The 25975-nt window shown below is 34.5% G+C and overlaps 1 protein-coding gene across 1 annotated transcript in view; it reads right to left on the bottom strand.

Annotated features, from left to right (window-relative positions):
• Nucleotides 1–25516, bottom strand: part of LOC137662233 (dynein axonemal heavy chain 8-like) — a 145384-nt gene extending 119868 nt beyond the window's left edge. The window contains 19 exon segments of the mRNA XM_068398455.1: nucleotides 256–371; nucleotides 1451–1592; nucleotides 2376–2495; nucleotides 5489–5605; nucleotides 7740–7820; nucleotides 8755–8942; nucleotides 9918–10053; nucleotides 11351–11470; nucleotides 13116–13215; nucleotides 13682–13758; nucleotides 14320–14517; nucleotides 15452–15598; nucleotides 17171–17272; nucleotides 19120–19227; nucleotides 21701–21814; nucleotides 22155–22331; nucleotides 23305–23468; nucleotides 23842–24031; nucleotides 25394–25516. Of these exon segments, the coding sequence (XP_068254556.1) occupies nucleotides 256–371; nucleotides 1451–1592; nucleotides 2376–2495; nucleotides 5489–5605; nucleotides 7740–7820; nucleotides 8755–8942; nucleotides 9918–10053; nucleotides 11351–11470; nucleotides 13116–13215; nucleotides 13682–13758; nucleotides 14320–14517; nucleotides 15452–15598; nucleotides 17171–17272; nucleotides 19120–19227; nucleotides 21701–21814; nucleotides 22155–22331; nucleotides 23305–23468; nucleotides 23842–24031; nucleotides 25394–25501 (2505 nt within the window). The 5' untranslated portion in view covers nucleotides 25502–25516.
• Nucleotides 25517–25975: the final 459 nt, after the last annotated feature.

Below are 25975 nucleotides of genomic sequence, written 5' to 3'. Positions count from 1 at the left end.
TATTCTCTGTGTGATGTCTTTCTGTAATACAGATAACATTATGTTTGATATTCTCTGTGTGATGTCTTTCTGTAATACAGATAACATTATGTTTGATATTCTCTGTGTGATGTCTTTCTGTAATACAGATAACATTATGTTTGATATTCTCTGTGTGATGTCTTTCTGTAATACAGATAACCAGCTACCAAAACTCAAGATACTGTTTACAAATCTGATCAGTCTGAAAAAAATTCCCTTCTTATCACAAAATACCTTTTTAAACTGATCTTCTTTATCATTGTCCTTGCTATTATCACCATGAAGGGTTGCAGAAGTATCCTCTTCTCTCTCCTCTTCATTATTTGCAAACACTATATGTTTTTCTTTCACTGTAAATTTAAAAAAATATGTATTTTTTGTTAACTGAACATCGTGTTCTGCTTTGAAGCATGCTGCCCCCCTTCTTTACAGGCAAAATAATATTGCTTTTTATTTTAGTAGTACCTGGATCAGCTAATTGGTTTTATTTCACATCATTTTTTTCACATCAGGAATCTAGGTAAGAGCCAAGCCTATAAGCCTCAGCCTAACAAACACCATGCACTACAAATATGTTATTAAAGATAGGTAGACAGACACGGATATATCAGCTGGAAATGGCCAAAAAAAGATCAATATAAACAATTTAACAAAATACAGAGAAGTATCTTTTCATCACGTTTTTCTGGTTGCATCGTACTGAACTACCTGGAGTACTGACCCTGACCATGCCTCTATACCTAGAGGAAACTGAACTCAGAAGGAAAAAATCCTGTGCAAGAAGAGGAGCTCCATTACTGATTAAGCCTCAAAATACATTTTTCCTTAAACCAGAATATTTTCCTCCAACTATTTCTTCTATAATGGTACAGGACCTCCTAAAATCTTTGTACTACACCCCAGGGCAGTGGGAACCAGTCATGTTGATCAGCTGTGAGCCTCGTATGTTAGCAGTTGATAGTCAATTGACTGTACTAATTTAAATGGACCAGCCAGTAAAGTACTAGTATTTGACATACAATTCTACTGTGGCAGAAAAGTCACAAAGGGAGGGACAGTATCAAATACCTGACATAGCTGAGAAGAGAGGAACACTGTATTTCACTTATAGAGGGGGGGAGAAAGTTACATGAGTGACTAAGAAAAATGGAATTATAATGTCCTTCCTCTAGAGCAAATACCTTGGTAATCTAAACAGAAGGACAGAGTTTAATTCTAGAAATTCCTCCAATACTGAATTACCTCTGTATTTCATAGGCTAGTGGTTTAGTTTAACAGTGGTAAATGAAGGCAGAACTGTGACACAGATGGAACTGTAGTGGGAGGGAGAAGTCTGAAGAAAATTAGCTAAAACAATTCAATTTTGATATGTACTAGCTAAATCTACAGAACTAGGGACAGAAATTTTTAAATAATCAACATTATCTACCTGGTAATACGTGTTTTTCTGAGGCTTCCTTGGAATACTTAATTTCATAATTATTTTCAAATACAGATATTAGTTCTTGAACAGCATCTTCAATGTGCTTGCTTTTGTGATTCAATAACTCAGCACATTCTTTAGTGTAAGTCTGTTAAATAAAAATATCAATGAATTATCTTAGTATCACTGATTATCTTATTACTGTTCCTCTTCATGGAGAGCCAAAACATTTCCCTGAGTATTGCATTCTTCAGACTGAGACTATTTCAATGAAACAGCAACGTTTTTAAAACACAACTGAGAAACCAAACCCAAAATCTTTATTCAAAATTATAAAAATCTTCTGTTATATTATCACTATATTTTAATGCTTTTTTTTTTAATTTCCGTTTTTGAAATGCAATGGTATTTTTAAGGGCCAGAAGAAAACCCTGAATATTGAAGGTAGGTCACAGTCTGAATCTGAAATTAGCCAAATACAAAACTGTCCTTAACAATTTTATTTACTTGCAGTAATTAACTAACTAAATACATTTTTAACCTCATTTGGAATCAAGAAAACTTTCAAATTCTCAAATATACTTGTTGGAAAGTACTTTTTGTCTTTTCATTTCAGAAAACAGTTTGGAAAAAAATAGGAAAAAAGAAAAAAAAACAAAGGCTGCATATGTCCGAGTATATTCATACAAAAAAAACCTCATTTAATTGTGAAGCAGCTAAATAAACAAAAATTATCTATGAAATACTAAAGCTTAACTATCTCAAATACCTAAGAACCAATTTATCTTTTTACCAAAATATTTTAATTAAAAAATAATGTTCTGTATTTCTACACTGAGAAGAATTATTTTCTAGTTTTATATTAATTTACTAAGGCATTGTTTAAAACACGCCCAAAAATTCAAGTTCAAAGATGTAAAGTGGCACACACCTCATTACAGGTCAACATATCCTCTATTTTGATAGGACCATCGACTGGTAACACAATTAAAAGAGTATTTGATATTTCTTTTAATATTAAATCAATCCGCACTTCACTTAAATCATTAACCTGAAAAGAGAAATTTGTATTAATACTGTACATTTATCTTTAAAACATAATATATTCTATTTTAGAGAGTTCTAGCAGGTATGCAATGTTTTACAGAAAAATAAAAATTGTATCACCCCACCCAGTGAAAACGCAAGAACCTTACATAGTAGAAAATCCTCTGAGAAAGTGAATCATAACAGAAAAAAACCCTGGGGTAAAAGCACCAACACAAAAGACCCGAAGATGAGAGAAGCAGCGAAAAAAAGGAAGCCCAGCATTGCTTCATAAGTTATGGTAACTTAGGGAATATTTACAATGGCTAAATATAGCCTGCTTTTACTGTGAATTGTCCTCTGTTATCTACACAGGGAATTTAGGGAGACAAGAACCCTACAAAAAATTTAGTCTTTATTAACATGTTCCATTGCAGACAATCTGGAATATGAACAACGAAAGAACAGATGTAAAGTCTGGAAATTATACAGTTACTATTGCCACAGAAAACAAGAATTCGATTGCTAAGAGTGGGTACATTCAAATTCTGCACAGTGTGATAACACAATTCTTAAAAGATTAGTAGTGTGCACAATTTCATTTCAGGCAGTCCTTTAAAAACAAAATTTTGTAATTCTTAAGTATCTGCTGGTTCCATGTTGGGAAACTGGGACATATGAATCCTTGAGAAAGTGAAATCTTTAGAGGAATTTGGTGTTTCCACCTACTTCTTCACAGGTTTCTGGTTATCAGCACCATATTTTAAGATTCACTGTATAAGTGAAATTAATTCACAGATAGTATAAGCTCAGACTACTGCACCATAACAGCAATGATCTAATTTTTGAATGAGCTTCTCTTGACAGCTCAAAGAGCTGTCCAATCTTGGAGATTAGATGAATGAGTGACAATGGAAAGAATTATCTCCTATGCTCAGAGAACCTCATCAGAAAGTGGTCCTAAGACTAAGAGTAGCTTCTTTCAACTTGTTTTCCTTCCGTCCCAAAAGTTTAGGAATTGATGGAATAGAAGAGAATTCTTGCTCCATGATGTTATGCATGCTAGACTCCTGATGAATCCCTGCTGTTTTAACTGCAGTTTTAGGCAGACAGGCAGTAAGTCAGACCCCAGATCATTCCAGTTTTCAAGATACGCTGCCACTAGATTAAATAAAACAGAGTAACAAAACAAGCTACGTTAATGTAAGATGATTAGATTCTTGTTCATGATCTTACTGGCCATGATACTACTTGCAAGGCAGGGGTGGGGGGGGAAGGGGCAGGAAGTGCTGCTGTAACTTGCTTGATGGTTTAGTCTTCAGTCCTTCTCCCTCTTTTACTCAACATAGCTTTTCACTGGGTTTTTGATTCTAAATTACAGCATTATTAGCATTCAGTCAACTGTAGTGAAGTGCCTTTGTTGTGGCAAAATCGAAATAAAACTGATTTCTGTCCAATTTTTTACTTTTTACCTGAAACATTCTGCATCTGTGATATCCCATCTTGTTTGTCACAATATCACTCATGCTTCTGTTTTACATCACTTTTTCCCTATTTGTTTACAATATCCCCTTCACAGTAATCAAGGGTCTAACCAAGTTTACGTCTTTTTGTATTGATACAAGAAGAGTAAGAAAGTCAGAAATGTACACAACCTACATATTTAAGCAAAATAGAGTGTAGCTATAAAAGACATAGTTATTTCAGATATACTCAGGCTCAGAGAACTGTTAATTTCTTACATAGCCAATCTTTTTCTCAGCTTGGGTTTTTTCTCAGCTTGGGTTTCAGCAGCAAACAGAGCACTTGATCATAATTATGTTTTTCTGCCATACAGAAAAAGAAGTGGATATACCCATGGCCTGTTTTTGGCTGGGATAAAGTTAATTTTCTTCCTATTAGCTGGTATAGTGCTGAGTTTTGTATTTAAGATGAGATTAATGTTGATAAGACACTGATGTTTTAGTTGTTGCTAAGCAGTGTTTATACTAAGGCAAGGACTTTTCAGTTTCTCATACTCCCCCGCCAGCGGAGGCTGGGAGTGCACAAGAAGCCGGGAGGGGACACAGCAAGGACAGCTGACCCAAACAATACAAAGGGGTATTCCATACCATATGACACCATGCCCAGTATATAAACTGGGGGGAGTTGGTTGGGCGATACCACAGCTCGGGGATTGGCTGAGCTTCGGTCAGCAGATGGTGAGCAACTGTATTGTGCATATTATTTTCCCTTCCTTTTCTGTCCTATTAAACCGTCTATATCTCTACCCATGAGTTTTACTGTTTTTTCCTTCAATTCTCTCCCTCATCCCACTGGGAGGAGAGGAGTGAGGGAGCAGCTGTGTGGTGCTTAATTGCCAGTTGGGGTTAAACCATGACAACCCAGTAGTGACTAACAATCTGCCAGATCAGAGCCATACAGTTCAACTGTCAAGCCAGAAGGATGATCTGACTATCCAGGTGAAGTCTTGAAAAGAAAAAGAACCAACACAGGTCCTCCAGCATGTTAATGGAATCAAAAGAATTCAGAAATTACGTGGCAAACACTAAGAGAGGAAAAAAGCCCCTTCATTATTTTATGGACTGCACAAAGAGGAGGCCAGTTTCACAGCACACCTGCTATGCACACAGTTAATGCTAAAAAGTTCCCCACTGGACAGCGTTTACATGGAGGTTATCTTGTGTGCAACTGCACTCATGGACAAACACTCAAAGAGAAGAAGAGGCTGACTCTGAAAATCAGAGTGGTAGACACGAATTTGAGGACAACAAGTGGAAATATCCTCTACTGCAAGATGGAAGCAAAGATCAAACATTTGAGGGCAATAATGTGAGCGAATAATTGAGTATATCATTCTTCAAAAAAAGAACACACTTTAACAAGCAAACAAAATTTCTATGATGTATTTCAAGTGGTACAAAAATAAGTACAGATTAATTTCCAATATGAAGAGCAGTGTACTGGAAATAATTTCTCTAAACTGTCATTTCATTTATATAGTGATCAAGTGTATACCTTTTTCAAAAACTGTTTAGATGTATACAGAACTTGATCAGCTTCTTGGAAGAAACTTTCCAATGTCACAGATGACCAAGTCAACATGGTAAGTCCTTGCCTCAACACAGCTTCAATCTAAGCATAAAAATACAATTTCACAGATTAAACAAAAAAAACCCCACATCATTAAAAACCAATGCCATTTTTATTAGAATCACTAATGGCACCAATTAAAGAATTGTGTCTAAGTTTTGCAAGGAAGGTTACAAGTTTTCAAGGAAAACATCAAATAAATTTATGCAATACTGTGAAAGGGGAGGGTAGTGCATACAATAGCCTCTGTCCACAACTGTCAAGTGTACATGCTCAGCAAAGATCTTCCCCTTCCTGTTCTCCTGGATAGTGTTTTTTAGTGGTTCCCACTACTTCCTAAAATTAAAATCAAGTCCACTATTGATCTTACAGTTTGTCATTTAACGTATATCTTGACAACTCTCAACAGCATAATAACTTGTCTTTCAACCTCATGTATCTATCTAATGACATTTTTCATTCATCCCTTTTTGAATCACACTGATCACCTCCAAATTTTGTTACAGCCTCAATGCTAATTTTAAAATTCCTCTCTTCCCTACCGTTTCCCTTAGTGAATTCTTGGTTCTCCATAGTCTGTTTCATCTGGACTTGTCACCTCCAATATGTTCAGCACATAGCTGAAATCAGCTCGTTTCCCTGTCACTGTATGATCTACACCAAGGTCTTTCCTTCATTGCAGATCCTGTACCTTCGAAGGAGATGGGACTCTGAGAAAAAGGAAATCTTATACTGCCGCCAGGCTAGGAAAAACAACCTTTCCAGACTCTCTCACTGAGCTCCCTTGACATTTTTGCCTAGAACTCTAAAACTTCTCACTGATTTCCCAGTATACAGCCATCACAATTTTAAATTTTGCCATCCCCATCATCCTTGAAGTGACAGAATTTTAATTTTGCTTAATTGCTGAGAAACTTTGAACTGATTTCACTTAGCCACCTATAATGTCTACTCTTTCATCTTGACATTTACCAAGTCACTGCCTGGACTTCACCCGCTCTCTTCATCCTAAGGCTTCTTTTTGCTATGTCTATATCAGAGATAAAACAATGAATCCAGCTCAAATAGACACACAGCTATTTGCAAATACAGCCATTACTATCACCTTAATATATATGCTTTGGGGGAATATATTTAACTCCACAATGCTAGGATGGTACTGTTACTGGTAACCAACATAGTCAATCTAGAAACAGTTCAAGGCTCTACATGAGTTGCTGTCAGATTATGTCACCAATGTAGCCATAGGTTAGATTTGCTCATTCCATCTTTGGATTTGTGCTTTCCTCTATTCTTCCTATACACTGAAGACTTCTCTCCCTTCTTCAAAAAAAAAAAAGCATTTTCATCTTCTGCTGTTTGTACAATACTCATCCTTCTCTTTTGCCAGTTGTTTCCTCTAAAATATAGAGGTTTATGATTCCCTCTACGATATGTTTCAAGTAGTATCACTGAAGTGAAGACTACCATCACTTCATCTCTTTGTCTTTTATTATTTAACTGTTAAGAGCAAGGATGAGTTTTTTGTTTCTCACACTTTGGCACACGCCAAATATGTAGTTACACAAACTTATGCAAACTCCGCAACCTTCTGATGTTATTATTTACAACCAAAAAGGGAAGAGTTACTTAGAACAACCACACATGTACACTTGCAAGTGTCTGGCAAAACAAAGTGGCTTGTAGAATAGACACTCTGCTTCTCCAATAAAACTGCACCTTTCGTGTAGCATATAACCTTTCTACATCACTGAAGAGACTGACTCAATTCACAAAGCTAATAATTCTCTCCAAGCAAAGACAAAGAACATGACATTTAGTATTTCAGCTAAATGAAAAGCACAACTTCCCATGAAAACCTCTAAAACTGAAATAAGTGATAATTTACTTCTGTGTCAAAGCCAGAGATTTGTGTAGATAAATAGTCCCACAAAGCCCATATTCTCTGTTCTACTGGGTTTACATCTCACAGGCACTAAGATTATTTTACTGTAATACACATTATTTGAGCACTGTATGAGGGATGCAAAGAGAAAATTTTTGGTCTTAGAGGTTTTAGTAAAATTTATTAAGTTCAGAACATGCAGATCCATCTAAATATTTTAAAATTATAAACTATGATTAAGTTATTCTAACAGCTTCTGAAGTATACTGAAGTGCATTTAGCAATACCAACCTTTTTCATTTTTAGTGCCATTAGATTTACAAAAACCATTGGTGTTTCTTGACACAAATCTTCATAACGTTGGAGAAGACCCTGTTAATTATTAGAAAGGGTAGTATGAATGAGAATATTTTAGGTGCTTTCTTTACAGAAGCAAACAACCTGTTATACAACCAAATCATCAGAAAAAAAAAACACAGAAAGCAGTACAAGACCACGTTTGAAAACAAGTGTAGAATTTTACACAGACATTACATACCTACGTACATCATTTCTGGAATGTAATGAATCCGTACCACGCTACATAAGGAAGAACGAAAGCAGCCTTCACACAACACATTCCTAGTCCTTATGCACAAAGCTAGACAAAGTATGATCTTTCTCTAGAGCTAAAGACAGCTTGAGCTTTAGTGACTGTAACTTGCAATACCCTCTTGAAACTGTGTATCATATGCTTTAGGTAATTAAAGTCACATATAAACTCAGTTTTAAAACATCCTCGTCTGATGCCTTACATACACACACAAATCTTGTATGGTGCACCTCACCCCCAAGATATAAGCTTCTCTAAATACTACAACAATAGCAAATACTGCAACAAGTATCAGAAATCTGTCTTCTCTGGCAGGTAATCCGCAAAATTCTTGATATTTTTGTGGTTCACCATATCTTCCAATCCAGAAGAATTCCAGTCTTTGCTTCTTACAAACTCTGTAAAACTGCATTTTTTTCAGATAGCGAATGCATTTTGGATAGCTCTAATTATTTCATCACCAGAATATATTTAACATGCTACAGGGTATGAGAAATATATATGCTCATATTTAAGTATGTACTAGCCTACACAGCAGTTAGTAGAGGTTTTTCAAATGAGATTCTCTATATCCACCTGTGCATTCCACAAATTTACCTTAAACTACCTCATACCCAGCTTTAATCTGTATTTAACCATAGAAAAATTTCTATGGTTAATCAAGTGTTCTTTTTTATTTTTTAAAACAGCAATCATGATAATTTTAAAGTTTACCTCTAAGCGCATCTTGTTTGACTTCAGGTTATTTTCTAATTTTACTATCTTTTTCGCTTGTTCTGGTACTTCCAGACCCAACTTGATCATACATTTTGTCTCTCGGACAATCACTCGAATTTGGGGATCAAAATTAATGAGGAACTTCCCAGTTTTAGGATGACGCACAAATATTGTGACTCGCAAGGCTGTAAAGATATTTTTATATCAGTTTCTAAGACAAACAATTCTGTTATACAAATTATTATGGAACACAGATTTCTAATATTAGTATGTAGTGATTAAATACATATGGTTACTTGTGAAATAGCTTCACGTTTTCAGTTAAAGAAAATATGCAACTGACTTTCACCATATTAGCTTTCTGCCATATATAACCTTTCTCTTCATAAGTTAAACAAGCATCAGATCCAGTCTTATTTGTGGCATATTTTTTCTGAGCTCAAGTTAGAAAATTATGAAATTCATTTTCTAAGGGCCTGGAAACACAATGCCTATGAGACGCTCAGTATCTTACAGGAATTTGTTAACCCAGAGGATGAATGCTTACATAGGGATATTGCAAAAATCAAAAACAAACCCAGCAGCAACACAAAAACCTCTGCTGACTGTGTGATGACAAGATTTTATTCTTATAGATCTACTCCTAATTTTGAAGCCCACAGAGTATCTACAATTGACATGAAAAATCTACTCAAAAAAATTTATTTTTTTTAAACTTCAACTCTCATTTAGTCTTAAAATGATAAAGCTTGGTTATGAAACATTTTTTTTTTTTAGGCATAAAGTAATACTGTCATAAGAGGGACTGGGATAATACAACTCTATAAATTATTATTGTGGAAAGAAATCAGGAAGATTATTAAATGGTATACATAAAGAATTTGAATACAAAAATGAACAACTGTGTGCCTTAAATTTATTTCACTACTGTTTCCAGTCATCTGTCAAACAGTGTACCAAATCTGCAATCCTCTGCATCAAAACTAAGTTTCCAGGTCAGTAAGGGACAAAAATTTGTATTATTGGGCCTGCTTACTTGATCATGATTAATTTGCACGTTAAAAATTATCTGATTTGTGTTAACATAGCATTAAAAATTATCTGATTTTATGTGTTAACATAGCATTCAATAACAGTTTTTTAAAAAGCCAATTACTTACGATCTTGTAATTGCGAAGTTTCCTTCATCCATGTTTTATGGCAGACTACCTCAAATTCCACCAATGTATAGGCAATTCTATTGTACAATCGAACAACTGCTTTACCTTCTGGACTTGCCAAGATATTTGACTTTTTCTATTAAAACACAGTACATTCAAATCAAAACCTTATCAAAAGAAAACCATACTATTTGGGTTTTCCTTAATTTAACTATTGACTATACATTACATAAGTTAATATTAGAAATTATACTTACAGGGTTCTTAAAAACTGTATAAAGTATTTATGATTCAAATTTATAGTGCGATAAAGCAGTAAGAACTTGTGAGTAATAAATACGAAATATTTAACACATGTAAAAGTAATTATTACATTGTGATAAACACTTGTAATTCCCAGTGAAATGGATGCTCAGTTCTACTCAAAATTGAACAGTAACTAAAAACTGATTTTTAAAAAATTCTCCTTTTTTAATCAGTAATGATATTTATGTCTGTTTTCTTTGGAGCAGATTTAGGTAATCATTATTGCCATCTGAGGGAAACAGGAAAGTGAAAACCTCTCTCACATAGAAGTTAACTTGGCAGGAGACTCTAGATACTTTGTAGGAGAATCACTCAAACATTTCAAGAAATATTATTGCTCTAGCAGATCCTACTATTGCAAGATTCTGACTATTCCAATGAAGGAAGGAAATACAATATCAAGAAATTCCTAAGGGCCATAAATGCCAAAGCTTATGTGGCTGGTACCAACTTTCAGCTCTATGTTTAATGGTACAGAAAATGTAGAACTGAGAAGTTCAGTAATGGAATTCCCTGTTCCCAGACTAGTTTAGAAATCATCTACAGTGAAACTGGTGATCAGATTCTCAGTTACAGTACTGCAGCTATTGTGTGGGTCCTTATAATAAACTTGCTTTTTCAGTAGTACCAGAACATACACATCAGAATTTCAGGATGTCAGGCAGTCCACATTTATGCCTTAAGCTACTCCCAGCAGCTGCTTGGTAAAGAGACAAGAGAACCCTGTGGGGCTAGAGGAACAGAAGAGGTGGGTACTCAGGTAAAATACAGGACATGAGTCTTATGTACAAGCCCCAGTCTGCTCCATTACAAAAAGAAGAAAAACACCACTGGCTGGAATGGTGAAGTATTTCTTTGCGCAACATGAAGACAGACATGTTAACAACTCAGTGCATATTTCCAGCTTGGGGTGCTAGTTCAATGGTAAGTCAAAGAAACACTACAGCTTGGGTCTACAACAGTGGTTACTGCAGAGCATACTTTTTTAACTAGATATACACATACAAATAAACAGGTTTCCTAGCATACAAGAAGTAATGTCATCATAGCCAGAAACACTATGGTGACTCTACTGAAGTAAGTTCAGTGTTACACAAAACACATAATTTTTCCTCCCATCAACTTACATGGAAATAGTCGATTGGTTCATTTATCCTCCTGAATAGGTGTTTCACCCACTGAATCTTTCCAGCAACAGGTGGCATGTTTCGAGCAAGAGGAGGGTCATCTTTCTCAATCTGGAAAAGCTATGATAAGAACAATATCATTAAACACATGGATTAAAAATATCTGTTGAAATGTTAAACTGTTTTTCCCTCTAGTACCACAATTTCTTCCTCCTCCTAAACAGATTAAATTTGTGTGGAGTCACACAACAGTTCATTGAGAGAAAAATGTATTGCTTCTCCCACTTGCTACTCTTCTGACATGCACATATTGATACCGTTGTAGGTATGTCTCCTGTCTTCATTATGTCATGCTGTTTCTTAGCTGTGCTTACTTATGACAGAACCCTGAGTACACCAAAAGGTGTTGCAAACCTAGGAGCTGAGCAGCCAATATTCAAGGCCAAGCCTGACAGGTGCAGCTGTGTAACTTTGGAGTCATCTGCTGTGAAAGCAAGCTGGGTAAGGAAGCATTGGGAGAACCCTTGTTGGGGCTTTTCCTCCTTTGCTTGGGAACTGCCCTCAGGAAAGGCCTAAGCTATATTGTTAACTGAGAGGTTTTACCTGAACAGGTATGTCTTCTTACCCCTATACTGTCTCCTGCACACTGCCAACAAAAGAAACCCAAGTAGCTTCACAGTGAACTTAACAGAGGAACTGACATGGATGAAACCCCCTCAGAAAACATTATCTATTCTTTTGGCTGGGAAAAAGCAGCCAGGGGTGGGGTCAGCGGTTTCTTAAGCAGGCAGGGCTGCTGAAAATACATTCATCAAATTAAGCCAGTAATTAGAGGTTCAGGAAGTGGTATATACAGTGAGTAGATAAGGGAAAGGACACTAAAGAGTGGTTCAGAGCAGCTATGCTAGGCTACAGTTTTAAGTCACTGTTTAGAGGACTCATTTTCTCATAAGTGCAGAGTTTACAGATATTTGGCTCCTCATATAAACGTGTCATTCATCTGACAAAAAGTAAACATTTTTTAAAAATATTTGCATCAGTCTGGTTTTCCAGATTCCCATTATACCCACTGAAGAAAACGGCCATTTCAATGGAATTATTTAAATCTTTAAGCTAACATACAAAATAGATCAGATGAATTGACTCTAGAACATTCGTTTCTTGAGTAGAAAGGGAGTATGGATGTCTAGTTCTGACGCAGATGTTTATTTTGCAGACATATAATGTCACATTAGTTGAATTCCTCTATAAATGTTAAAAGTTAACTGACAAGTTAATTCTCATTTATGCTACAGTCATGGTACACTACACAAATCATGGAAAATTACTTTATAATGAGCATAAATGCAATTTACCTACATTTTATATCTATTTTATACTGTTACAGCATTAGATAATAGCCACGTATAAATGCAAATTAACTGTAGAGGCCTCATATAATAAAAAAAACTCGAAAAGTATATGCAAGTGATGTACACAGCCAGTGAAGAACACGCTTTTTTTCTTTAATTGATGAAGGAATAACAGAAAAGATTTTCGTTTAAAAAGTAAAAATTGTGATGACGCATTTGCCCACAAGAGCATGTATATCGTATTTGCCTATACACTCAGGTCTGTTTTCTATAACAGGAAAATAGAAGTATGATAAATTGAGCACTGACAGTCAGTTAGTGAAATAGGCAGAATAAAAAAAAATTATTCATATTAAAATATTTGCTCTTATTTTAACATGATGTTTAAAATTTATTGCAAAGAAATGAAATACCTTTTTAATAGCTTCAAGTTCTGCTACATAATGCTGAAGAATACAACCAACTGTACGTACTGTTTCTTCTTGAAGGCATGGCATTCTCAGATTTTGAAACCTGTATTAAAAATGAGTATCCAAAATGATATTTCTAAAACACAAATAGTAATTTTTTTTTTTTATTTTGGGATATATGAACGTTACATAAAAAGAAAGAAGCACAAATCTGAAAATGCTTCTGGATCTGGGAATTTTTTTTGTTTTGAGCAAGCTTAAGCAAGTTGAAAAGTTCTGCCCTGGTGGGTTTTTTGTTGTTGTTGCTGTTGTGGTTTTTTTTAGGTTTTTCTTTTAGTATCCTCTTGTATATAGGAAATAAACTGTAATGAAATCAAGGAACAGAAGAATATATTGATTCCCATAAGAAAGCTAAAATACATCTTTTAGGATGATTACATGGTTCAGAACACCAATAATGAAAAATTCTTGATTAGGTCCTTTGTTCTAAAATTAGCTGTGTTATTTAAATTGTGCTAAACAGTAATTTGAAGTTACTTTGAAATATTTTAAAGCATAATTGCCAGTACCTTTGAAGTAACTGAAGTGCATGCTGTGAAGACAAAATTCTCCCAAAACAGCTACGCATAAATGTCTGTATCTGCATCTAAAGAATATATCATTTAGTATAGTTTTTCTAGTCATATAATAGTATTTTGATGTCTGATAACTTCTTAACATAGTAGCATTTGAAATTGTTACTGCGTAAAGCACTAAATAGCAGCCTTCACTAGTCTAAGCTTGAGACAATCAATAAATAGCTAGTGTTAGTGAAGTAATCTCTTAAAATGCCAGACAATTTTACGAAAGAATCAAATCATGTACTGAAAACAGTTGCAGCTTTGTTCTGCCCAAAATCTAACCACGTGTCTCCAGGCTAATAAACCATCTCCATGTAGGTCATTCTCTCAGGTCTCATAATTTTTGTCATTTTGGCTGCAGAGTGACTGATCTTCAGTGAGGACTGTATGATGCATTTCATAGCTTCCTTTGGAAGGGGGAGAAAGAATGGAAAAAGCCTCCTTCCAGACAAACACAAACTCTATGCTCTTTGGAAGAACAATGTAGCCTTTTCACAGTCCAAAGTCTCACTGACATTCAAGGAGATACTGAATAAGTAAGCAGTGATGAGATTCTTCCCCAAGTTATAGGTAGCAATATTACCTACCTCTAAATCTTCAATTTTTGCCCTGAAGTTCACAAAATCCATATCAAATTCTTTTTTTCGTGGATCAAGGATGTCATATTGTTTCTTTTGAACACTTTGGTAGATACTTTTGAATTTTACTGCCATAATATCTATCCCTTCGATGGTAGACAGACTCAGCGCACTAAAAGTTTCTACTACAGTTATCATCTCTGTAATCTGAAATATAAACATTATGTTCATGCTCATAACCAATTATTTGTTACTTCCTCTATAAACTAAAAGCTGAGTAAAATAAAATAAGCAATAGCCACTTCTCTAACTACTGCATTCACAAATGTGTTGCTTCTGAGCTTCTAAGTGAAATATCTTCAACAAGGCATGGTCAATTCAGTTTTCAACATCAGTTCTCACCACAACCCAATACAAAGTAAAATCATCTTCGTTTTTCGTGATGGTAAAGGGGTTTTTTTTTGTATTTCACTGTTAGATTCAATAGGGTAATATAAAAAAATAGTTAAAACATGACATATGCATACTGACAACACAGAGATTTCACAGAATAAAAAAAACAACCATACAGATTAGTATATATACTGCATGATAAGGAAAAACATCAGACTCGCAGAATTCCTAGCCTGCCCCAATATCCTCTTATCCCTTGTCTGATCTTACTCTGCACCAAGGAGCACCTACTGTCTTTTCCATGCAAACTCCATGAATGCTAGTTCAAAATCCTTTCATCGGGTTAGCAAGCTAAATGTTAATACCACAACAAGCAGCAGAATCATCTGAAGAATTGTTTTTGGCAGCAACAGGAGTTTTTAATGCCTTAGAACACCATTCAAAAAAGCAAAGGCGTGTTATTTTTCACATAATTTTAAACCTCCTAAAATAATGATCTAAGTCTAGATCAATCAGGTTATTTCTCTCCACACTAACAGAGATAAATTGACTAATTCAGAAGGGCATTGTGAGGTAACTGCCTAAAGTATGGGGACGACTTACTCTGTGGAAGTGCCTAATTTTTCTCAATAGAGAGTTACAAACTCCTTCACAGGATGAATAAGAGCATGTATGTTGACAAGTGTCCACCTGTTCTTTGGAGAAGCTCTTCTTCTCTACTTTTAACAACAGCACACAGTGTACTCACTTTTTCTAATCTCCTACAAAAAGCTTCCGATTTTCCAAAAATGTACGTTTCCGATACTTCAAATGTCTTTTCTCCTAGAGTTTCCAAAATCTCTTGCTTTGTTTCTTGAAAGCATTTCTGATATTCTTTCAATAGAAACATGCAGTCCTAAAAAGTGAAGGAATGAATACCATTCTCATTATGCTATGCTTATGGGTGAGAGACTGGAAAACTCAAACCTACTGTCATTCCAAAGTGGTTAATTATCATTGAATCCAGTTTCAGTCAACAGGTACTAACGACTTAGATACAGTGGTTCTCTTTCAATACGTGTAGCAAATATTTGCAAGATATGAACATACAACAGCACAGAACAGTAAAAGGCTTAATACTGGGAAATGAGTCATCAAAAAAAGAAGGAAAGTTTTAGTTCTTGTTGAAGCAGAGAGGTTTAGAGGCCAGTGAAGAGCAAGTGATGACTCCTGCTCTAAAGAAGACATCTGAATATTGAGAAAAGCCATTAGCTTAATGAAGAATGATGAGACTATCCTCTGGACGACGGAATTTGGCATAACATGGTAGTCCGTTTGGAACTCCCAGGGGACTTAAAGGAAACTGATTATACAAATTAATGTATGTTGACAAGTCTGAATTAAAGTGACATTGAAGAATAATCTTTCTCAGTCGATCATTTACTTAAAATACTAAGACCTTATCAGATCTAAAAATAATGACAGGTGAGAAATGTAAAGTCTATAATCATTGGAATACAAAATCTTCCGTCAGTTCTTGGAAAACAGAAAGCAGATTTTATCACAATATACTGGCAGTCACCAGACTGTCTGAATATATATATAACAATTGGCTATGAGTTATAGGAAATGAAAAAGGTCCTCACTGAAAGGAATATTCAGATCTTTAAGAATATACAGATATTAAAATGAAGACTATCATCATGATTAGAAATTGGGCTTATATTTCTCTGACACAATAATGAGGGCTTGTCAGCTGAAGAACAGCCACAAGATTACCTCAATGAAACAGATGAATTATTAGAGTCATATCATCCTGTCGTGTCAGGAGACATACATTCAATACATTTTCTTTTGTACCTCTGGACCTAATTTTTAAAGGACTATCAAATCCTGTATCTTTCTGGGTAATACAGGAAGTCAGTAGCTGAGGTCTGATGAAGGAGAAGGTGGAAATGAAGTCAGTATTGGCAACCACTAACCCTACAGCTGAATATATTTTGCCATGGGATGTTGCATGTGCTTAATTTGTTCTTAATATATCACCATCAGCTGAAGAAAAGGAAGACCCTCTTAGCACTGAACTTTTGTGGTGTGCCAAGGAAATCTGGTATTGGAGGGAGCTACTGTAACAAAGTGAGAGTCTGTTCAAATACCAGGTTCCCCGTGGTAGAGGAAGATGGTACCATATCAGATACCCTCAAGAGGGAAGAATGTGGACTATGCAGGATGACAAAATTCCTTGGTCACACATATTTTGAAGATGCCAATTCCAAGGTCAGTGACTGACCATCCTGATAAAGATGAGGCCATTCTAATTTCAACGAATGCCAAGGGGCTAAGAAATGGGAAAACACTCAAAGCATCATGAAATAAAACAGTAAAGAGGTGTCATGTACATGATACATATTGATATGGTCTTCCTTGTGCATATCAATAGGTAATCAACAGGTTTGATATGTAAATAATAAAATACCAAAATACAAACCTTAATTTTTCCAATGACCGTTGATGTCTCCTGCTCCCAGACACAAGACAAGCCACCATCTGTAATATATGCTCTACATGTCGTGACCATTTGATTTGTAACCTAGTGCAGACAAATGAAAACAAGTAGGTCTCCAGCTCATAAGGAAATTTGCCTGTTTCACAAAATCTAACAAAATTCCCCCACACACGGATTAGTACCATCAGAGTTTGGATAAATTTCACCTGCGGGAATAACAGTGGCTAAACAATATATGTAATATACATGAGAAACACCCTATAAAAGTCTTAAAACACTCCCAGAACCGTATTTAAGTCCCAGGAAGCATTTATAAGTACTATAAGCCCAGCAATACATATGCATAAACACAGAATATCACCAACCATAACTCAAAAACAAAGAGAAGTTATTTAACTCCACCTATTCTTCACTTATGTTGTCATCTTTACACTTCGTAGTGTTTGCATCCTTATTTAAAAACTGCCATTAAAGAATTATCTATCCTAGCAGTATGTCTTTACCTTGGTCTCCCATGGCTATGAAAAGGAGAGAACATTCTTCTAATCCTCAACCACAAAAATTCAAACTTTGTAATGACAAAAAGAGAGAGAGGAGTACAGGAGTAAATGCAGATATAGAAAACACATCTCAGAGAACTGCTACAGGTAGATAATCTTTTTTTGTCTATTAAATAACGTGACCAATTCAAAACGTTCTCCTGACGCACAAGAGTACTGTAAGCAGGCTGTAAGAATCCCTAAATGAATAAAGACCGGAAACTGCCACAACAAAGGCAGCCTCACACTGTAATACGATGACTAGTGAAGTTGTAGACAGGACCTCCAGCGTCAGCTCTGGTGATCTTCAAATAGCAGCAAACAGTAAGGGGGACCTTAAGCCACTGGATTAAAATAGAGCTTTTTCCTTGCTATTTCTTAGCACAGCTTCATGTAATCAGTTTGTTATTAGCCTCTACTGAAATGCTGAATGCCTTAGACCATTAAATAATAGACACTAGCAAGTGTCAATACACAGACATACAAAAAACAATTACATAACAGACAATATAAACATTGCTGCATAATCTATACCTAACATCTGATGTACAGAAAACAGCCCCAGCCATGGATAAATATAGCCTCAAAAAAAGCACATATTTCTTAAAATTCAAATTGAATTGTATCCAAACTTTACACTAAAACCTCGCATGTTCTAAAAAAAACAAACAAAAAAAACCAACCAACCAAACAAACAAAAAAAAAACAACACAAACCACCACACCAAACAAAACCAAAAAAAACCCCAAAAACTGCTGTAATGAAGGTCTACTGTGAATTTCCTCTATAAGCTTACTGGAGGTGTGTATTTTAGTTATGGACTTCTTTGTTCTAAAACCATTACACAAACCATTTTTTCCTGTAGTGAATACCTGGATTCTGCAAAAGACATTGGTATAATTACCTAGCCGGTCTTAATTTTCTGTTTAAGGTGGCAAAGTTTATGATCTGAGATTCAACTAACTTTTCAAGTATAACTTGCTTCTGAAAACAGGAACCTGTTGTCTTTCATACCTTTTGGAGGAATAGCCTAGTCAGACTGATGGCCATCTGCCAATTAGGTCTTCAAGGCTCATAATAAAATAATCTTTGTGGATTCAGTGATTCAGGAAACAACTGAGCAGATTAATTCAGATCAGAAGATTAATTTTTTTCTTGTCTTCTTGATTAATTTCGCTGAACCAAGAATAACAACAAAGTTCCTCCCAGAAGACAAGTCTCTAATACAAGTTCAATCCTCTCCTGATCAACAGACTTCTCTTCCTTTCCCATGCAAACACCCACTATTTATTACCATTTTTTAACAAATGTCTTACTGATTTAAACAAAATTAGTTTTTTTTCTGAAAGATCAAATAATTTTTATAATGAATATTATACTTAGCATATTTACCTTTATAAACAATGATGTCATTCTCTCAGAAGTATTGTAATATCCTGAAACACGGTGAATCATTTGTATAGCATTTATCAAGTTCGGTATCCCATGTGTCATTGACACCTTAAAGCAGAGTTTTGAGAAAAATTTCACTTTCTATTCTTAGCAACTATATTTCTGTTCTATTGACAACTTCTAAATTACATTTTTCCCTACATCACATGAACCAATCTTCAAAATGCCATGTCATCTTACCAAAACATTTCTTGTAAAAAAAAAAAGCTAATCATGCTCAATACATTTTTAAACCTCAACTAATAAAAACAATAAGACTCTTAGATGATCTGGTGAGAAATCACATTAAAGTTATTAATATGAATATTTTAATATTCTAATTTGATGATCAAAATCAAACACTGATTCAAGAAGTCCAGGTTGCATTTTTTGGCACAAAAGGAAGTATTCTTCTGGCAGCTGACAGTGGTTGTCTGTGATTAATGCTTTTCTTTTCCTTCAAGTACAGCTGTTAAATATACTCTATGCAATTACACTATGATAACAATCATTACATGAAATGTTTCTTTCGGACCTTTCACAAAACTCACAAAATAATCGTCACAATGTTAGTTTAATTAATGAGTGCCTAATTCACTCAATCATCATATGAAACATCTAAATCTTTCACAGATTTCATGAAATCGTTGGTCAGATCATTAAAATCAAACCGTGGTATTACAAGTATTCTGTAATTCAATCACTTCCAAAGTATTTGGAAAAAAAAAAAAAAAAAGAGAAAAAAAGGCAAAAAACAAAAATTCATTAACGTTATCAGGAACTTATCAGAGTTGCCATTCAGAATATCAAGAAAAAGTAATTTTGACTGCCACTCCTCAACAGAGAAGCCAAGCTCCTGAAATTAACTTTGGGCTGTAAACTCAAAGTAAACACTCTAATACTGTGGATAGACATAGCAGGCATTTGCATTTGGCAGGAGAGTGTAAAAGAAAGGCTATATGGTACAAAAACTACCCTCAGTGTCCACATCATCAGCACCACCCTGCCCCCAAATGAAATCAGGAGATTCTGAATCTCCTTTTTAATCCTTGATGAAAAATAAAGCCCTGAATACTGGACTGTATAGAGATTTCTCTGATTCAAAGCCCTGAGTTAAATGCTCAGTCTAAATTTTCATATAGTAAACCACTTCAGATACAAATGTGACTATGTGTGATACTGCGTACACTAAATGCCATATTTTATGCACACACTAAATATCACATTAAATCTGCATGTACCCCATTCCTGATCCACTAATATTTAAAATACTTTTCAGTATCAGACGTTAAATTCAACTCAATCCAGAACGTAGTTCTTTTTAGAACAGGATATGTTTAACTTGGATGTCATTACTTTTAAGTTGAATATCGTAGAAAATCCTACCTAAATTCTCTTGATCTATGCAACAATGTTCCAAGAGATGAAACAGAAATTCAGATGTATCCAAATTGTTCCAGATTAAACAAAGAACTATAGTGAACTATCCAGTATTAGTCATATGATGAACTCTTTAATAGGTTTCCACCCACAAATGTCTGTTTTTGTTTAAGATAGATAGATAAAACTAATTTTATCTTCATGACTCCTACGAAGCAGCTCCTCATTATGGCCTGATACCTGGCACCCTCTAGTGATACTCTGAAGAGCTGAAGATAAACAGCTGCTTAGTAATACTGTTTATCATACTCCTCTCTTCTACTATTCCATGCAGTATCAGCTCTATGTCACATATTATCACAGTCTTTTTGCTTCCCCTCAGTTAAAACTTTGAAGTAGGATCCTAAACTGCCAGAAATTCAAACGAAATGCAACACTTCCTGACAGAGGACAGGAGGCAGGTAGGACCAAAACAAGGAGGACTAAAAAACAAAGCAGAATAAGCAATTTTTCCTGGGGTATTTCCTCCTACCATCCTATTCTGCAACAATCATTAGGAACATATACTTGTTATAATAATTAATAGTTAATACACCTAATAACTGATACTTTGAACTAGGGCTGACTAGTGTACATGGACAGCCAATTATTTAAATTCTGACTAGCTGGTACTTCTGCAAATAGAAGCAGCTAATACTGTTTTCAATACGAAAATATTATTTTACCCATTTAGGACCTCATTCGGTTTCTTTATTCTCTATATAACTGAAATTTTGGTACTTTGATTACAGCTGTGTAAACATTGAAACATATGGAATTTTCAAGGCAAGACATTTTGAGATTCTCATATACAAATATGTACCTGTTCTAGCTCATTTTAAAAATAACATTGGCAGAAGGACTGACTTACCAGGCAATCATACGTATTTATGTTTATTGATAAAATACATATTTTAAAGTATATTTTATGTCATATATAATAAACTAATGCTTTAACACTTAGCTTGACAGGCATTTAGAAAAAAATCAGAAAAATTAGGAAAATAGAAAAGTAAATCAGAAAAATTTACTTTTAAGCAAATACGAAGATGATTTCTTTTGCTCTGGGCATTCTATGTAAATATCTAAACTATGCTTAAAGAATTATAAAAGGCATACTTACAAGATCACAGTTATAAAGTGGCTGAGAAACTTTTTCAAGTATGCGTAAGTATTTCACATTATCTTTTGATTCATTTGCTGCATCTGTGATCCTGGCATCTAACTCTTGCCACATCTAGAGGGAAAACAGTACTGTAAAAAACTTCATATGTAGTGAACTATTTCTTTAACTTGCACTGATTTGCCAGAAGTAAACCTTGGTAAATTAATTTTTAAAAGACATTGTCAAAGCAGGCAATAAAAGTTATTTTCATTTATGATAATTTTTTTCTGTGTCTCTAAAAATGTCTTGTTCTTTCTCTTACTATATTAAGCACACCAGAACCATACCTAAATTTTCCTCTCTTAATTCTCCTCAGGAAATCTCTCTCAGATGCAATGAAACAAAATAAATATCGCAAGCCTTGTCTACTATAGTAAAAAACAACATAAAAAAAGAAAAAAATAATAATTACCCTTAGTAGTTTAGAACGCCCAACTTTCAGAACATTAATGACAGCTTTGCAGTTTGGTCCTTTGATCTGCTCAATAATAAAATTAAATTTAGCAGACATACATTTCCAATGTTCTAGTTCAGTCAGTGGACCTGAATCATCAGCTTCTTTCCTAATCTGCTTACTCTCAATCAGAACCTGCAACCAATTTGAAAAAAAAAACAAATGTCTACTATAGAGAATAGACAAATCATTATAAAGAAGAAACACTCTGAGGACACTAACTTAAAAAGGAACAAGCTTGCAGTTATTGACACATGAAAATGGTTCTGATTTGGAAAAGCATCCTAAGTCTCTTAATCATATTCTTAAACTGAAATGAAGGCAACTAATACATATGTTCAGCTGCTGTCATAAACTGGGTGAATCTCAGCACGTATCCATGTTTTTTCTTTAATTGGAATCTATTGATTGAAATGCAGCAAACGCAACTTCACTTGTAAAAAACTTGAAGAACTATTTTAATAAAAACATTAAATATCAGACATTAAGTCATAAACGTACTCATTTGTATGTTGATAAACGTGCAGTCAGCTCTTTTTACACGTCTTTTACATTTTTATTCTTGTGAGCTAAACACACTAAGCATAGTATGCCCTAATAAGTACAGTATGTCCCAGTCTACACAGATTGTGTATTTTGACAAAGGGTTCTGTGCTTTATCACAGGAGTCTCACACACTTATTTCTTGGATAACTGAGACCTTACCATGTAAGATTCACACAGGATAAAAAAAATGCCCTAATGGGCCTTGTCAAAGTTCTTTCTAAGAGCAGCATCTCATACCATGACTGGCAGCAGAAACTTAACAGGTCATGTATAGAGTATACCTAACTGTATATATATGTGGTCCTCGCCAGTCTTATTACTCCTGCATCCTTCTGTTGTCGCCTTCTTACTATTTGTGTATCAACTGTTCAGAAACTCTTATTCTTGCTAGACTGTTAAGTTCCTAGGGATAAGGACTACCTACTTGTGCACAGAAGTGAAGCACATGTCTTACTCAGGTGGAGATGCAGCTGAAGCCTTCAACTAACTTCCGGTCTCATATATCATTTATAAATAGCTATACATATTCATGCTGGATTGATGTGTTAAAATAACAACTTACCCGTTCAATTTGTCTATACCATATCATAAGTACTTCCTCTAGCTGGCGAACCATGTCAGGATTATCAGCTGCTGCAGTTAGTTTCTCAAAGGACTGGAGTTCAGAAAAATTAATGTAATCTATTTTTTCCAACTCAACAGTTCCTTCAATGCTTCTTATAGCCCCTGGAAGAAAAAGCAGCTACAATACAGAACCGATTAAGACTCTAAAATCAATTTCTACCAGTGTAAACAATTTAAATTTGGAAATATATGTCTGCAATCAGTGTTGTTTCAGGATAATAGCCATTTTACTGCACTTACATAAACCAGAAAATTCTTATTTCAAATCCAGTGTTTCTCCTTAGAAGTAACATATCACTCAAGATTTTTTTTTAAGTAAATAATCTACCCATGCATTTATTATGTAAGTAATTGATCATTTTATTTTTCCTTGCAGAACAGGAAAAGTTCCTTACCTATGTGCTAGTGCCTTTAAACCGAAATTCTTAAGTAGAATTCCTGGAAAACTTTGCTGTTTCCTAAATGTAATGCTTACCTTCTAAAGATGAAAGGTATCTCTTAATTGTTTCTATAAACTTCTGTTTGTCTTTTGTATCTTGTTTGGTCTGACCTAAAGCACCCCAATTATTTGTTGCAAGGATAGCAGGGAGAAAAATCTTTTCTATCATATCCTTAATACCACGCAGGAGTCCTTCAGTGGCATCCAAAACACCAAATAATATATCCTGCATTGTGACAGAATGATTGTTAGTAATGCAGTAACTTAGACTGGAAACAGTATTATAAAATCAGTGTATTTTTTCATAAAGGCACTCTAATTTCTCAATTAAAACTTTAATTTAAGGAGACAAAATCTTTACAAAATACTGATATCTACAATGCGATCCTAAGATACTGTTTTCAATAAAAAAGGGAAGTCAATATGATTTAATACAGGTTATATTTTTGTAATTTCAGTTATTTCCCTATCATACATAAAGTTTGGAAATTTTTAAATAGTACATAGCAATTAAAAATATTCTAAATGTCCCATCTACAACTAGGTTCTAAGTAATGAAATGCAAATAGCAAAAAATGCTCTGAATGTTCATATTTGAAGTTATATTAGAAGCAATTATCTGACTGAATATATATTACTTTGGATCAGATGAAATTTTTGCCTACTTTCCAAAACTAAGCTTTACAAGTTCTGACTATTTTTAATTTTACAATATTTTAAATGTCCTTCAAATCAGAAAATATTAACATACTTCACGTAACAAACTTCCTAGAACATAAATTTCCTTTTCTCATCACTTCAGTAAGGAATTTGATGCAAAAGTAATATTTATGACCAATATTGAGACTCTTGATAAAGACAGATCTTTTGTCTTAATTCTAATAGTGCTCTTCCCCTTCACCTTCTAAGCTCTCAAAAGGAATAAAACATTTTTAATATATAATATAAAGTATATAAATTAATAATGGATTTTCTGTCCAAAGAATGTGAAATCATATTAATTAGAAGACACATATTTAGGACTGATCCTTATCAATTTACTGTCTCTTGAGCACTGCCCGAGTATTAAGATGTGTAGCTATAAATGAGAATGAAGCCTACACTTACCTAATAATTTGTCTGATATAGTTGTAAAGCAGAAAAACTCATGCTACATAATTTACATAGGATAAATATGTATTTAATACATTCAAAGATACATAAAAGAGAAAGGTACAAGTGAACTTTTCCTCTCCTGGTATTTGCAACAAAGTCTTTTCAGTCAGTCCTTCTAGTTTAGAGATTTCCTAAAACATACTTAGTGGCTTTAACCTCTTCAAAAACAGCAAGGAGAATGAGAAATTATTCTAAATGCTGACTTCTTTAATAAGAGTCCTGTAAGACACTGAATTCATGAGATATCCTGAGTATTTGCTGAATACAGCTATGCATTGTCTACCCAAAAAGGAGAGCAAAGAGCATGATATAGCTTAACATTCAAAAAATGCAGTTACCAGTAACTTTAGTTATGTGACAACAGTGAAACAAATAATGAAACAAAAATAATTACTTTTAAAGTTTTTAGTTTTTAAAATATATGAGAGGATACCTCGTGTATAGTTTTTGCACTTATAGGGCTGTCATTCTTACAACGAACGAAAAATAAGCATAGTCCTACGAATTTGTCTGGTGTACTGTCCACATACAATCGCATCATTTTACTTCCTTTTACAGCTTCTGGAACTGTTCGACCACATTCTGAAAAGAATTTCATAGATGTTACTATTTTTAAAAGTAAAGGTATTATAAAATGCTTAAAATTAATATAGTAAAATAAAATTCAACGTAGACATGATTTATTTTCTTCTTTTGTGTGTAAGAAAAGCAAAAATAGCAGAATCCATGGCTGTAATGAACGACACAATTAAAAATCTACACCAAACACATAACATCTGTCTTACAAAGCAATTTTGACACATTGTACTGCACTGACAAATGAATTTGCTCAGGCCTATCATTCTGGGTCAATTTGCTGGTGACTGAGGTACTTTGTTTATTCGCATTCACCCTATCAAACAAGATGTCATGTCTAAGTGAGAAAATAGAGAATAAGAGATACCCTCCGGTCGCCTGTGGATATAATCCTATCAATCGGATTGTTTCGTATAAATAGGTAAGGGAACAGCATGTT

The sequence above is a fragment of the Nyctibius grandis genome, chromosome 1 (assembly GCF_013368605.1).
Source record: "Nyctibius grandis isolate bNycGra1 chromosome 1, bNycGra1.pri, whole genome shotgun sequence".
In the NCBI taxonomy this organism is placed as follows: domain Eukaryota; kingdom Metazoa; phylum Chordata; class Aves; order Nyctibiiformes; family Nyctibiidae; genus Nyctibius; species Nyctibius grandis.
The sequence above is the reverse complement of the archived record's forward strand: the minus strand, read 5'-3'. Positions and strand labels throughout refer to the sequence as shown.